At 49.3% G+C, this 15,902-nt stretch overlaps 1 protein-coding gene across 2 annotated transcripts in view; it reads right to left on the bottom strand.

The window, feature by feature from the left end:
- Positions 1–14,397, bottom strand: part of HCN3 (hyperpolarization activated cyclic nucleotide gated potassium channel 3) — a 560,500-nt gene extending 546,103 nt beyond the window's left edge. For both annotated transcript variants that reach the window (XM_069650083.1, XM_069650079.1), the window contains exon 1: positions 13,413–14,397. In XM_069650083.1, the coding sequence (XP_069506184.1) occupies positions 13,413–13,930 (518 nt within the window). In that variant the 5' untranslated portion in view covers positions 13,931–14,397. The remainder of the gene's footprint in view (positions 1–13,412) is intronic.
- Positions 14,398–15,902: the final 1,505 nt, after the last annotated feature.

Raw genomic sequence — 15,902 nt, forward strand, 5'->3', positions numbered from 1 at the left:
GTGGTGAACATTAGAGGTCTGCAGACACGGCAGAGACTGGGCAATTGTGAGTGGCAACGGTCTATGGCGCGTCCCTTAATAGGTCTGACCGACTCGTGATTAGAAATGAGAATTGTGCATAAAGCTATAAGTTGTGTGAATCAATGACTACAAAAGGTGAACCTATCATGCATATTCTTTGTGTTTTGGTAACTCGAGGGAAAATAGCTGTAATATCCAGAGGAGAATGGTAAAGGTGCATATTACTTTGAAGGCTGGTGTCTTGTAGGCCTCCCTACAGGGAGGCAAAACGGAGGTACAATCATACTATTTTTGCTCAAAATGTTACTGCCACAATTTATATATTATCCGATTGGTTTATGATGTGATTTGTGAATGTTTCATGTGACCTTATAAAACTGAGTGTTGTTTTAGACCTCTGTTTTTTTTCAAGCCCATCACTTGCCAATAACAATCTACAAGCCAAGGAGACCCCTGAGGTCAAGCAACGAAATCCGCCTGGAACTAAAACCATACATTAAGAAAAAACTCAGAGGCACCGACTTCTACCACTTAGCTGCAAAAACCTGGAACAACATCCCAAAAGAAATAAGAAACACTAAAGATCACCTAAAATTCAGAAAATTACTAAAAACGTGGCTCTTCAACACCCCAGACTCAAACTGAAAAGCGAAACAACAGAAAGGAAAAAGAATGACTAAACTGGAAAGGACCCTGACAAGCTCCCAGAACCGACTGAGAAGCACCCACGGCACCTGGACGGGTGACGCCGGGCAGAGTGGAACACAGGCGACACCCATGGAGACAGAGTCAACAACCCCAGCCAATCCCATCCAACATCTTAACCCGCCCCATAGCTGCTACTAAGTACCATCGTGTTGTGGAATTGTTGAGATACTACCAATCACCACACTAACTGAGTTGTGGACACTGGCAGGTGCACTGGCCATGTAGGTGGGGGGGAACATGTGGGGTTGTTAGGGAGGCTGGTGGAGGTGGCAGAGAGATGGGAAAGGGACCTCGAATGCAGGACGGGCCCAGACCTAACCAGAGGCACAGGGTGCCCCTGCACCCCATCTGAAGAGATTACACAAGCCCAACTCGTCAATCCAGGATAGAGATGCCAACTAACCAATTCCACTAACAATTTCCTCATCTGCATACACCTCTCAAACTCCAAACTAAACACAACCACAAACCTGAAGCACAACAAACCGCACAAACTTCACTACACCGCAACAACAAAACAAAACACATAGACTCGGACAACTGTACACGACGACTACCGGCCGCAAACACCCCAGGCCCAGCCAACGGACCCATCGGGCTGATGCTGCCAACAGCACATCACTGCACTCTTGCACTTTTCCACCCTCCTCCTACTAACTCCCCCTCCCTCCCTCTTTCAGAGCCGCCAGAGCCCAGGGTACCACTCCGGTGGTGATAGTGCACGGTACAAATGTCCTTTAACATTAACATTAACATAACTTGACTGACACGGCTTCAACCTTAAACCTGCCTCATCACTGTATTCCCTTGCCCACCCCACCCCCACCCCGACAGCAGGTGGGTTCTCAAGAGAGAAGGATTGTTCTATTTCCAACACTGATGACATCATGAAGCAGCCCTACAGCAAGCAAAGGGTGGACTGCTTGCCTGCCTGCCTTATTATCTTTCTAACTTTCTATCTTCCTCTTCTGCTTCCTGTTTGCTTGTCTGCCTACTTGCCAACCTCCCTTCCTGTCTGTCTTCTTGTCTAGCGAGTTTGTTTTCTGTCGGCCTGCCGTCCCACCTGTTTACCATTCTGTGTGTCTGTCTTCATGCTTGCCTTGCTGGCCACCTACCTTCTTTTAATCCTTCTTTCTTTCCTTGCTTGCTTCTTCTTTTCTTTCATCAGGTCTCCCTTCTTACTTCCTGACTCCCTGCCTTCCATCTACCAACAATGCATCCTTTCTTCTTGCCTTCCTGCTGTTCTTTCTATCTTGCTTGCAGCCTTTATTGCATTCCTTCCATCTTTCTTGACACTTTCTTCCTTTACCTTTTTTCATGCCTCTTTCCAATTTTCATGAATTCCTTCTTCGTGTCTATCTACTTTCAATCCTTCCTCCCATCCTACTGTCCTTCCATCAATTCCTCCTTCTATTCTTTCTTCTGCACTACTTTCAACATTGGTTTCTTTCATCAATCCTTCCTACCTTTGACTTTTCCCCTTCTTTCATTTGATCCTCCATCCTTCTGGCCTTACCTACTGACCATCCTTCCTGTCTACATTTGTTTTGCCATTTCATGGACACGCTTAATCCCTTCGTCCTTCCTTCCACCGAGACAATGTCCATGAGTGAAAGGTGGCCTAACACGGCCAGCCTCATCATTGAAATAGTCTGTGCGGTGTATGTCGAACGGGGAGTTCTCTATGAGCCACCCTATTATATCTGCACAGTGTAGGTGTTTTCCAGCTTGTGGAGATTATGCTCCACTCTTCGGAAGAGAAGAAATATAAAGCAATACAAAGGGGGGGGTCAAAGAGAGGGAGATGGCGAGTGACACTGAATGACAGATTGTGCCTGAGACAGTCGAACTAGAATGAGAAGGACTGTGACAAAGGACTGTGATGAAGGAGAAAGAATGTGACTAGGTTGATGGAATGATGAAGAACTGTGATGAAAAAGGAGGACTGTGATGTAGGAAAATGAATGTGATGAAGGAGAGATGAAGGAGAAGGAGTGTGATGAAGGGCTAGTAACGAGAAGGGTTGACGAAAAATGGTGAAGACAGAGAAGGACTGACAAAGGGCAAGGGCTGTGGGAAATTAGAAGGACCGTGGAGAAGAACTGTGATGATTGACTATAATAAAGGCAAAAGGCTATGATGAAGGGCTGGGGAGAAGGTGGATTAACAATGAAAGACTGTGACAAAGGAGAAGGATTGAGATGAAGGAGAAGGACTGAGATGAAGGTGAAGAACTGAAATTAAGGGCTGTGAAAATGGTGAAGGAATATGGCCAGGGTGATAGAAAGATGAAGAACTGTGACAAAGAAGGACTTTGATGAAAGACTGTAGCAAAGGAGAAGGATTGTGGCAAAGGACTGTGATGAAGGGGAAGGCATATGATGAAGGATTGTGATGAATGAGAAAGGCTGTGATGAAGGAATGTGATGAAGGAGAAGGACTGTGAAAAAGGAAAAGGACTGTGAGGAAGGAGACGGATTGTGATGCAGCAGGAGAGGGATGAGGAGGAAGGACTGTGGTGAAAGAAAATTATAGTAAGGAAGGAAAAGGACTGTTATGAATAAGAAATATGGCATATAAAATGAGAGAATTGTGATGAACCGAAAATACTGTCACGAAGGAGTGATAATGGAGAAGGAATGCAATGAATGACAGATGAAAAAAACGTATTGTGATGGAGGATTGCGAGGAAAGAAACATATTTTGATGAAGGACTGACGGCTTTGATGGAGAAGGACTGGCAAACGAGAGACTGTGACAGAGTACTATGAAGAAGTACTAAGAGGAAAGAAGGAATGTGATGAAGGACTCTGATGAAGGAGAGGGAATGTGATGAAGATGGAGTGTGATACAGGTGAAGGACTGTGAAGAAGGAGAAGGACTGTGATGGAAAAAGAATACTGTGACAAGGGTGAAGAACTGTGGTGAATGGCTGTGATGAAGGACTCATGAAGGACAATAACTGGAGCAAAGGTGAATGAATGTTCCTAATATTGTGCGAAGGAGAAGGGGTGTTATGAGGGAAAGGGGAAGTGACAAAGGGGAAGGACTGTTTTGATGAAGAAGGACTATGAAAAAAGTGGAATGTGATGATAGAGAAGGAAGGACTGAGATGACCAAGAATGACTGTGAAAAAGGATTGTGAAGAAAATAGACCAATGAAGAGGAGGGACAGTGGCAAAGAAGAACTCTGAAGGTTTGTAAAGAAGAACGATAGAGATGGAACGAGTCTGACAAAGGAGAATGACTGTGACAAATGATTGTGAAGGAGAAAGACTGCGGAAGGAGAAGGGCAGTGATGAAGGAGAAAGACTCTGAGTGTTTGTGATTAAGGAGGACTGTGAAGAAGAAGGAAGGATCTCCCGCCTCTCAGCCCGCCCACCTCCCCTGATTGGGAGCCTGCTCCTTGTGCTTTGGGCCTAAAAGCCGTGGTCTCTCTGTGCACGCATCCTTATTTGTGTCGGTGCAAGGTGAGTGGACCTGAAATCTAGCCCCTCTTGGTCCGTGCCAAGGCTTTAATTTTGTTTTTTGGCCGTGTGTTGGAGCCCAGTCCCTTCGTGCTCGATCCCTCTCCCCACTTCCTTGTTCCCTCCCTCCCGCCTCCCAGCCCGCCCACCTCCCCTGATTGGTAGCCTGCTCCGTGTGCTTTGGGCCTAACAACCGTGGTCTCTCCGTGCACGCATCCGTATTTGTGTCGGTGCAAGGTGAGTGGACTTGAAATCTAGCCCCTCTTGGCCCGTGTCAAGGCTTTCATTTTGTTTTTTGGCCGTGTGTTGGAGCCCAGTCCCTTCGTGCTCGATCCCTCTCCCCACTTCCTTGTTGACTCCCTCCCGCCTCCCAGCCCGCCCACCTCCCCTGATTGGTAGCCTGCTCCGTGTGCTTTGGGCCTAACAGCCGTGGTCTCGCCGTGCACGCATCCTTATTTGTGTCGGTGCAAGGTGAGTGGACCTGAAAATCTAGCCCCTCTTGGTCCGTGCCAAGGCTTTAATTTTGTTTTTTGGCCGTGTGTTGGAGCCCAGTCCCTTCGTGCTCGATCCCTCTCCCCACTTCCTTGTTCCCTCCCTCCCGCCTCCCAGCCCGCCCACCTCCCCTGATTGGTAGCCTGCTCCGTGTGCTTTGGGCCTAACAGCCGTGGTCTCTCCGTGCATGCATCCTTATTTGTGTCGGCGCAAGGTGAGTGGACCTGAAATCTAGCCCCTCTTGGTCCGTGCCAAGGCTTTAATTTTGTTTTTTGGCAGTGTGTTGGAGCCCAGTCCCTTCGTGCTCGATCCCTCTCCCCACTTCCTTGTTGCCTCCCTCCCGCCTCCCAGCCCGCCCACCTCCCCTGATTGGTAGCCTGCTCTGTGTGCTTTGGGCCTAACAGCCGTGGTCTCTCCGTGCACGCATCCTTATTTGTGTCGGTGCAAGGTGAGTGGACCTGAAATCTAGCCCCTCTTGGTCCGTGCCAAGGCTTTAATTTTGTTTTTTGGCCGTGTTGGAGCCCAGTCCCTTCATGCTCGATCCCTCTCCCCATTTCCTTGTTCCCTCCCTCCCGCCTCCCAGCCCGCCCACTTCCCCTGATTGGTAGCCTGCTCTGTGTGCTTTGGACCTAACAGCCGTGGTCTCTCCATGCACACATCCGTATTTGTGTCGGTGCAAGGTGAGTGGACCTGAAATCTAGCCCCTCTTGGTCCGTGCCAAGGCTTTAATTTTGTTTTTTGGCCGTGTGTTGGAGCCCAGTCCCTTCGTGCTCGATCCCTCTCCCCACTTCCTTGTTCCCTCCCTCCCGCCTCCCAGCCCGCCCACCTCCACTGATTGGTAGCCTGCTCCGTGTGCTTTGGGCCTAACAGCTGTGGTCTCTCCGTGCATGCATCCTTATTTGTGTCGGTGCAAGGTGAGTGGACCTGAAAATCTAGCCCCTCTTGGTCCGTGCCAAGGCTTTAATTTTGTTTTTTGGCCGTATGTTGGAGCCCAGTCCCTTCGTGCTCGATCCCTCTACCCACTTCCTTGTTCCCTCCCTCCCGCCTCCCAGCCCGCCCACCTCCCCTGATTGGTAGCCTGCTCCGTGTGCTTTGGGCCTAACAGCCTTGGTCTCTCCGTGCACGCATCCTTATTTGTGTCGGTGCAAGGTGAGTGGACCTGAAATCTAGCCCCTCTTGTTCCGTGCCAAGGCTTTAATTTTGTTTTTTGGCTGTGTGTTGGAGCCCAGTCCCTTCGTGCTCGATCCCTCTCCCTACTTCCTTGTTCCCTCCCTCCCGCCTCCCAGCCCGCCCACCTCCCCTGATTGGTAGCCTGCTCCATGTGCTTTGGGCCTAACAGCCGTGGTCTCTCTGTGCACGCATCCTTATTTGTGTCGGTGCAAGGTGAGTGGACCTGAAATCTAGCCCCTCTTGGTCCGTGCCAAGGCTTTAATTTTGTTTTTTGGCCGTGTGTTGGAGCCCAGTCCCTTCGTGCTCGATCCCTCTCCCCACTTCCTTGTTCCCTCCCTCCCGCCTCCCAGCCCGCCCACCTCCCCTGATTGGTAGCCTGCTCTGTGTGCTTTGGGCCTAACAGCCGTGGTCTCTCCGTGCACGCACCCTTATTTGTGTCGGTGCAAGGTGAGTGGACCTGAAATCTAGCCCCTCTTGGTCCGTGCCAAGGCTTTAATTTTGTTTTTTGGCCGTGTGTTGGAGCCAAGTCCCTTCGTGCTCGATCCCTCTCCCCACTTCCTTGTTCCCTCCCTCCCGCCTCCCAGCCCGCCCACCTCCCCTGATTGGTAGCCTGCTCCGTGTGCTTTGGACCTAACAGCCGTGGTCTCGCCGTGCACGCATCCTTATTTGTGTCGGTGCAAGGTGAGTGGACCTGAAATCTAGCCCCTCTTGGTCCGTGCCAAGGCTTTAATTTTGTTTTTTGGCCGTGTTGGAGCCCAGTCCCTTCGTGCTCGATCCCTCTCCCCACTTCCTTGTTCCCTCCCTCCCACCTCCCAGCCCGCCCACCTCCCCTGATTGGTAGCCTGCTCCGTGTGCTTTGGGCCTAACAGCCGTGGTCTCTCCGTGCACGCATCCTTATATGTGTCGGTGCAAGGTGAGTGGACCTGAAATCTAGCCCCTCTTGGTCCGTGCCAAGGCTTTAATTAATTTTGTTTTTTGGCCGTGTGTTGGAGCCCAGTCCCTTCGTGCTCGATCCCTCTCCCCACTACTTTTGTTCCTTCCCTCCCGCCTCCCAGCCCGCCCACCTCCCCTGATTGGTTAAGTCGCCAGCGCTCTCCAGGCCGTGCCCTGATTGGCTAGCAGGCCCTGAGTCACCAGCCATTACAGACCTTCCCAGGGCAGCCCCCTGCGACTAAGGACCCTGGGACAAAGGACAGCTCATACAGAGACAGCTCACAACCGTATCTGCAGGTATCCGCAGGAGAAGCAAGAAGCCAACAATAAGTAAGTGTGGGAAGGGCAGGGCCTGAGGCAATCACTTCACGCCATACTACCCAACCATGCATCTAACAAAGCATTAACTCTGTTTTACAATCATTGCTGTAGCATACTTGCACTTGGAAACTTGAATCTATACATGTATGAGTAGATTTAAATATGCGCCCAATAGCCTCCCTTAAAAATTACATCTTGAAGTGCGCAAAATAACCTGTCTGTGGAAAGCCACATTTAGAAGTGTGCTCAATAGCCACCATTGAAACTGCACCATTTGCTATAGAAGTGTACCCAATTGCATTTAGAAGCTGTGACCATTTGCATTAGAAGTGTACCCAATTGCATTTAGAAGCTGTGACCATTTGCATTTAGAAATTGCGCCCATTAGCCTCTCTGAGAAAGTGGAATTTAGAAGTGTACCCAATTGCATTTAGAAGCTGTGACCATTTGCATTAGAAGTGTAACCAATTGCATTTAGAAGCTGTGACCATTTGCATTTAGAAATTGCGCCCATTAGCCTCTCTGAGAAAGTGGAATTTAGAAGTGTACCCAATTGCATTTAGAAGCTGTGACAATTTGCATTTAGAAATTGCGCCCATTAGCCTCTCTGAGAAAGTGGAATTTAGAAGTGTGCCCAATTGCATTTAGAAGCTGTGACCATTTGCATTAGAAGTGTACCCAATTGCATTTAGAAGCTGTGACCATTTGCATTTAGAAATTGCGCCCAATAGCCTCTCTGAGAAAGTGGAATTTAGAAGTGTACCCAATTGCATTTAAAAGCTGTGACCATTTGCATTAGAAGTATACCCAATTGCATTTAGAAGCTGTGACCATTTGCATTAGAAGTGTACCCAATTGCATTTAGAAATTGCGCCCATTAGCCTCTCTGAGAAAGTGGAATTTAGAAGTATACCCAATTGCATTTAGAAGCTGTGACCATTTGCATTAGAAGTGTACCCAATTGCATTTAGAAATTGCGCCCAATAGCCTCGCTGAGAAAGTGGAATTTAGAAGTGTACCCAATTGCATTTAGAAGCTGTGACCATTTGCATTAGAAGTGTACCCACTTGCATTTAGAAATTGCGCCCAATAGCCTCGCTGAGAAAGTGGAATCTAGAAGCGTACCCAATTGCATTTAGAAGCTGTGAGCATTAGAAGTGTACCCAATTGCATTTAGAAATTGCACCCAATAGCCTCTCTGAGTAAGTGGAATTTAGAAGTGTACCCAATTGCATTTAGAAGCTGCGCCCAATAGCCTCTGAGAAAGTGGAATTTAGAAGCGTACCCAATTGCCTCTCTGAGAAAGTGGAATTTAGAAGTGTACCCAAGTGCCTCTCTAAGAAAGTGGAATTTAGAAGTGTACCCAATTGCATTTAGAAGCTGCACCCAATAGCCTCTCTGAGAAAGTTGAATTTAGAAGTGTACCCAACTGCATTTAGAAGCAGTGACCATTTGCATTAGAAGTGTACCAAATTGCATTTAGAAACAGTGACCATTTGCATTAGAAGTGTACCCAATTGCACTTAGAAGTTGCGCCAAATAGCCTCTCTGAGAAAGTTGAATTTAGAAGTGTACCCAATTGCATTTAGAAGCAGTGACCATTTGCATTAGAAGTGTACCCAATTTCATTTAGAAACTGTGCCCAATAGCCTCTCTGAGAAAGTTGAATTTAGAAGTGTACCCAATTGCATTTAGAAGCTGTGACCATTTGCTTTAGAAGTGTACCCAACTGAATTTAGAAGGTGTGGCCATTTACATTAGAAGTGTACCCAATTGCATTTAGAAGCTGTGACCATTTGCATTAGAAGTGTACCCAATTGCATTTAGATGGTGTGACCATTTACATTAGAAGTGTACCCAATTGCATTTAGAAGCTGTGACCATTTGCATTAGAAGTGTACCCAATTGCATTTAGAAGGTGTGACCATTTACATTAGAAGTGTACCCAATTGCATTTAGAAGCTGTGACCATTTGCATTAGAAGTATACCCAATTGCATTTAGAAGCTGTGACCATCTGCGTTAGAAGTGTACCCAATCGCATCTAGAAGCCGTGACCATTTGCATTAGAAGTGTACCCAATTGCATTTAGAAATTGCGCCCAATAGCCCCTCTGAGAAAGTGGAATTTAGAAGCGTACCCAATTGCATTTAGAAGCTGTGACCATTTGCATTAGAAGTGTACCCAATTGCATTTAGAAATTGCGCCCAATAGCCTCTCTGAGAAAGTGGAATTAGAAGTGTACCCAATTGCATTTAGAAGTTGCGCCCAGTAGCCTCTCTGAGAAAGTTGAATTTAGAAGTGTACCCAACTGCATTTAGAAGCAGTGACCATTTGCATTAGAAGTGTACCAAATTGCATTTAGAAACAGTGACCATTTGCATTAGAAGTGTACCCAATTGCACTTAGAAGTTGCGCCAAATAGCCTCTCTGAGAAAGTTGAATTTAGAAATGTACCCAATTGCATTTAGAAGCTGTGACCATTTGCATTAGAAGTGTACCCAATTTCATTTAGAAACTGTGCCAAATAGCCTCTCTGAGAAAGTGGAATTTAGAAGTGTACCCAATTGAATTTAGAAGGTTTGACCATTTACATTAGAAGTGTACCCAATTGCATTTAGAAGCTGTGACCATTTGCATTAGAAGTATACCCAATTGCATTTAGAAGCTGTGACCATCTGTGTTAGAAGTGTGCCCAATTGTACGAAGAACGGATGAGTCTAGAAATCGGATAAGTGTATAGAGCGGATAAGTGTATAGAGCGGATAAATGTATATAACGGATGAGTCTGTATAGCGAATGAGGGTACATAGCAGACGAGGGTGTAGAACGGAAGAGTGTGGACGAGTGTAGAGGAATTAACGCGGTTGGCAGATGAGTGTGTAGGACCAATGAGTGTAGAGGGCCGATGAATGTGGAGGGCTTATGAGTGTGGAGAACGGATGAGTATAGAGAGTGAATGTGTATGGAGAGCGAACGAGTGCGAAATACTGATGAGTGCGAAATGCAGATGAGTGTGAAGAGCGGATGAGTGTGAAGAGCGGATGAGTGTGGAGAGCGGATGAGTGTGGAGAGTGAATGTGTATGGGGAGCGGATGAGTGCGAAATGCGGATGAGTGCGAAATGCAGATGAGTGTGAAGAGCGGATGAGTGTGAAGAGCGGATGAGTGTGAAGAGCGGAGGAGTGTGTAGAGCGGAGGAGTGTGGAGAGCTGATGAGGGTGGAGAGCGGACGAATTGCAGAATTGCAAGACGTCCGCCGTATTACGCCTTGGAATGCATGGATCCTTTAAAAGAGCATACCTCATATCACACCCCACGCTTACTCTCTCCTTACACCACCACTCAACTAGAACACAGAGATACTATGACACCATTCGGTATAACTGTTCTCATATCAACATCTGCCGCTCACTCCCCATCACTCTAAGTAATCATTGCTGGTGTCGCACCCCCAGCCAGGCGTTCTCCTCAGGCCTAACGCTGCCACTCTCAGTCTGGATAATTCCGGCCAGATCGAACACATACTCCTGACCGATCAGCCACCACACCTACCGCTAGGAAGCAGCTACCACAGGAATTTCGCACCAGCTGCACACATACCAGATGCGCACACGCACCTTTGGACTGTCTCTTCTCCCTCTACTGACCAGAACTTCGGTTCCCAAGGGCGTTCAACCTACCAGCGCCTTCAGATCATACCAATGGTATATAAGGCGCTATATAAGTGCAAAAATAACATAACATAACATAAGGTACTGTGATGAAGAGGAAGGACTGGGATAATGGACTGACACAGCGTAAGGGTTGTGACAAAGGAGAATGACTGTGAAAAAGGATTGTGAAGGAGAAAGACTGATGAAGGAGAAGGACAGTGATGAAGGAGAAGGACTGAAGGTTTGTGAATAAGGAGGACTGTGAAGAAGAAGGAAGGACTGTGATAAGGCACTGTGATGAGGAGGAAGGACTGGGATAATGGACTGGCACAGGGTAAGGACTGTGACAAAGGAGAATTACTGAAAAAGGATTGTGAAGGAGAAAGACCGATGAAGGAGAAGGACAGTGATGAAGGAGAAGGAATGTGACCACGGTGAAAGACTATGCTGAAGGAGGACTGTGAAGAAGGAGAAGGAAGGACTGTGATGAAGGGGAATGAATATGACCACGGTGAAGGACTTTGCTAAAGGAGGACTGTGAAGAAGGAGAGGAAGGACTGTGATGAAGTGGAAGGACTGTTTCTCAACACCCTTATTTTCTCTCTTCTCTATGTTTCGGCCGCAAGGTGGTTCTTTTAAGTGCTAAAACCCAAAACAGCCAGTTAGCATGCATGCACTAAACAGGAAACAGAGAGACACATTACATTATTTCCTTATACCAATCAGAAAGCCAATGTACATTTGAATGGCTTTGCCCACGGTCATCCCAAACTAAAAAGCCTACGTTGGCTAACATGAAAACGTATTTTAAGCAGCAAGGCACAAGTCCATTTCATGTGTGTTCAACTCCTTTACTGGCCATTGTTATGGTAATGAGATTGGACATGCTCATGTAATGGCACCCATGAAGGTGGGGGCATGTATTCATGTGCAATTAAGGGGTGAGGGTGCGGGGGGGTCGCGGGGGTGGGGGTGCAAGCTGGTGAGAGTCTGGGAAGCGCATCCACACGCGGCCATCTGCTCCTGGACGTGGAGCGCAGAGTTCCAATCAGTGCAAGAATCAGAGACGAGGAGTTAGGGAAGGAGGAGGGGGTGGCAGAGAGAGGTGGTTGGCAAAGGAGGCCCCTGCATGGGCCTGACCTACTTCTTTCTTTCCTGTATGCCGGGTTGCCCTGGAGGGCGCGCTTTTCCGGCAGGTGCCCGCTCTCACCTATGGCAAGGAGGGGGTCTGATGAGGGCAATGCAAAGAGGAAGGGAGGGGGCACAGAGGATGTCTCTGTAAAACGAAAGGCCCATTTATCCTTCACCGCCCCCCCCCTTGTGCCACTGAAGATGCGCTATCCCTGTCAGTAGGGGGATGTTGAAGGGGGTGTGGGGGGACATGCAGGATGTTCTAGCTGAGGCCCCCCTCATTCTCCGCCTTTTTATATCCACGGACTCTGCTGTCCTTGGAAATGTCTCCTGCGGGTGTTGGCGCCCTCCCTCATATGAGGGGTAAAGCTAGGGGAGGAGGGTGGATGCAAACAGGCATCTTTAGCCCATACTGTTCCCCAGAAGCATCACCGCTGCCCCAACTTGCCAGGATGGCAGGCGTTGCAAAATCAAATTATCGCCTTCCTCCGGGCAGGGCTGGGGGCCTCGGTAAAGAGCCCAGCGCTCTGCTGTCTATAATTACACAAGAAATGCAATATCGTCCAAGGCAGGAAAAGGAGAAGCGTGTTGATTGGCCTGCATGAGGTGTTAGATAGGTACTTCGCGCCAAGATAAATCAGTGAGTGAGAGCACCTGCTGCACAGAGCACTTTGTAATCTGCAGGTCGAAGATTCAAATGCTGACAGGTGTGACTCCGCCTTATGTCCCGTTAGGTGTGTGAAAGGAGCTCCTTTTATACATTGCTATTTTCTAGTGCTTTAATGTATCAGCCCAGTGGCGGGATTCGAACTTGGGGCGTGCAGGTGCACCCCATGTTTTAGGGGAGTCCTTACCTTATGAGATTTGTACCCAGACCTTAAGGCATTTCAAGAACTAAACGGGACACTGTGGCCCAGCCACCGTACCCACAAGTACTTTTATGTCTAGGTACCTCTAGATGCAGAAAGGGGTCTTAGTGGTGGTGGGCCTTAGTGGTGGTCTAGAAGTGGAAGGGGTGGGGTGTAGTTAGATGTGGTCTCTGAGTTGGCACGTTACTTAGCAGTGAATGTGTGGCCTGGTTCTTGCAATTATCTGCAATGCAACACACGAATTACTGTGAATGGTAATCTTTACCGTTCTGCATGTTCTCATATTTGCTCCCCCTCCACACACACACACACACACACACACACACACAGTCCTCTTTTCCATTTAGGAGCTTTGACGTGACTTCAGTAGGTATTTAGAACTTTAGCAGTAACCAAATCATGGCGATGTGGTATGGTGGAGGAGATGATAGTCTAGTGGTCTTGGCTGTGGCCGGGCCCGCAGGCCTGAGGTGTAATGTCTGCCATCTCAATACAACACAGTGTATGTGTGATCCTGGTCAACTGGCTTCATACACTGGCTGTACGAGCACCATCAGAAAAGCCGCGTTTGCTTAGAAACGGGCGAATCGCAGAGTCATTAAGCGGGGTAATCAGCGAGGGCTTGGAGGGCTGGTGGCCGCCTTACCTGAAGTCGCTGTACGGGTGTATGATCCAGAAGCCCGCCTTCTTCACCCGCTGCTGCTCGATCTCCACGGCCTTGTGGCTGCCGAACATGCGCAGGGAGAACTTGTTGATGGCCGGCTGCAGCATGGCCCCGAACTGCCTCTGCATGAAGGTGTACTGGCTGGAGTTTGGGTCCTCCACGTCCGGCAGGATCTGCTCCCCCGCCTCGAGTTTAGGCTCCCCGGCCTGCTTCTCCAGGGAGGTCTTGGCCGGCGAGGAGACCCCGGAGGCGGGCTCGGCCTGTCCCTGGCTGCCCGGGGCCGGCTGGCTGGGGCCCGAGGTAGAGCTCTTGCCACTGGAGACGGTGGCCGCGTCCTCCGAGGGCAGGTGGGCCTCCCCGTCCACGATGGGCTGCTTGTCCCCCGTCTCGCTGTCCTGGGACGCCCTGTTGGCCAGCGAGTGCAGGCTCCCCTTGGCCCTGCGCCCCTCTTTGGCCAGGCCGGCCTTGGGCTGGCCTCGGTTGCCCGACTCAGGATCCATGCCGGGGCCTGGGAGTCGCGAGCTTCCTCAAGGTGTCCTCACGTTTCCTTCAAACGCCCTTGCCTGCAGGTCCTCCTCGTCATCCACGACGAGGTGCATCGTCCCCAGAGCGACCGAAAGCCGAGGGGAACCCGGGATTCGCCCAAGTCCATTGGTTTCCGCTGCCAGGCGGCCCTGCCAGGTCCAACTTACCCCGGTTTCGTGAAAAGCGCCAGGCAGGGGGGTGGCATGGGTGCCAGGCACGGCTCCGCGCCCCCCTTGCTTCAGAGGCGAGCAGCGCACCTTTGCAGACACTGAGCTTCGGCGGCAGAAGCAGCCTTTAGCTGAGGTGTGCTGTCCCTCTTATGGGAGGTGCCACTTTTCCCCCCGGAGTCTGTCGCACACCCCTAGGTAAGGATAGGGAGCACCGAGGCAAGCTGCGTCCCCCCCACCCCCCAAACGCAGGCACAGAGAGAGAGAGCGCGCGCGAGAGGATGAAGGAATAAGGGAAAGGATGAGCATCGCTTAGCAGCAGCAGAGCAAGGGGGATGCTGGCAGCTCAGCAGCACCAATGCTGCCCTCCAAAGGCCTGCAGGAGCATCTTCACAAGCGCGGCTGGTACCCAGCACACCCAGAGCACGCGCTGCGCTGGCAGAGGCCGGCGAGCAGGCAGGGTGGAGCTGGGCCCTGCAACCGCAATGAAACAACATAGTCATTACTGTCAGCAGCAATGGGCAGGTGTCAGCAATGGGCAGGTGTCAATCTCGAATCGTACGTCAAGATCCGGGGCCGTATTTATGCGCAAACTCCTTACGATGTCAGCGGCGAAGAATGTCAGGCATAACCACCTCATCTTCATTCACAGAGGCACAGAACAGTTGAGGGAATACGCACCCCCCACCATGTTTTATACAACCAAGTATATAATCCACGGAACGGCCGCTATGTTGCAAACGCGTCTTCATAAATGTGTTCCATTCAATTACTTGCTCACTCATTTACTTGCAGAGTTTCACAGACATATGCGGCCTCGGGACTTTCTTGGCTGAGGCCCTATACAAACAAACTTTGAGATAGAAATAAATATGCTCCCATGCAAAAAAAGAAAGACACTGGCCTAACCAGCCTGCTATTATTCAGAGAACAGGGGTCCAAATATTAAAGGAGAAAAGTTCCCCTGAAGAAGAGAGCACCTGCCACAAAGATTGTGGCCACCTGAAAGGGATGTTTGGGGGCTTTTAAATACACGGACACGCGCCTCTCCCCTTATCAGTCGTAAATGAATTCTGTGCGACCCCCCAAGTAAAATATGGCAGGGGTAAAAAGCCTGTAACCCGTAGATGTTTGTCCTACAAGCCCCATCAGCTTAAAAAAGCACAGCTAATGGTTTGGGGTCTTGGGAGTTTAAGGGCAAACATCTGGCGGGTGACAGGCTGTATCAGGGCCGGCTGAAGATGTCTGGGGCCCATTTCAATATGAAGTTGGGGTCCCCCTTGCTCAAAATTAGCAGTGCTGGTGCATAGCCACGGTTGCCGCTTGTAAGGCGTGGTGGCGGGCCAAGGGGGGTGAGACAACAGGAGATTGTGAGAAGCAACGTGGCACCGGGTGGTGCAAGGGCGTCATTTTCAGGCATCGCCGCCTGGCACAGGAAGTGTTGGGTCTAGGGGTCTCGTGCAGAGTATTAAGAGCGAACGAGTGTGGTGCTCTCCCTCTCTTTTGCCCCTGCACAAGAGTGGAAGTGCTGCAGAGGCAACGTAGTTTGTTAATTTAATAGTTATTTATTTATTTATTTATTTATTATTATTTTTTTAACAAGATTTTTATTTTGTTCAAACCAAACAACAATACAACAAAACATAATTAAACACATTTAACAACATAAACACCGCACTCCCAATCCCCCGACCACTTATGAGCCTATTTGTTCTTCACATTCAGTATCTGTTCCGTGTGTCAGGGTATCGCCGCCCTCAGATTCAGCTGGAGCCGACAC

This window comes from Ambystoma mexicanum, chromosome 1p (genome assembly GCF_040938575.1).
Source record: "Ambystoma mexicanum isolate Mex_15411 chromosome 1p, UKY_AmexF1_1, whole genome shotgun sequence".
In the NCBI taxonomy this organism is placed as follows: Eukaryota; Metazoa; Chordata; class Amphibia; order Caudata; family Ambystomatidae; genus Ambystoma; species Ambystoma mexicanum.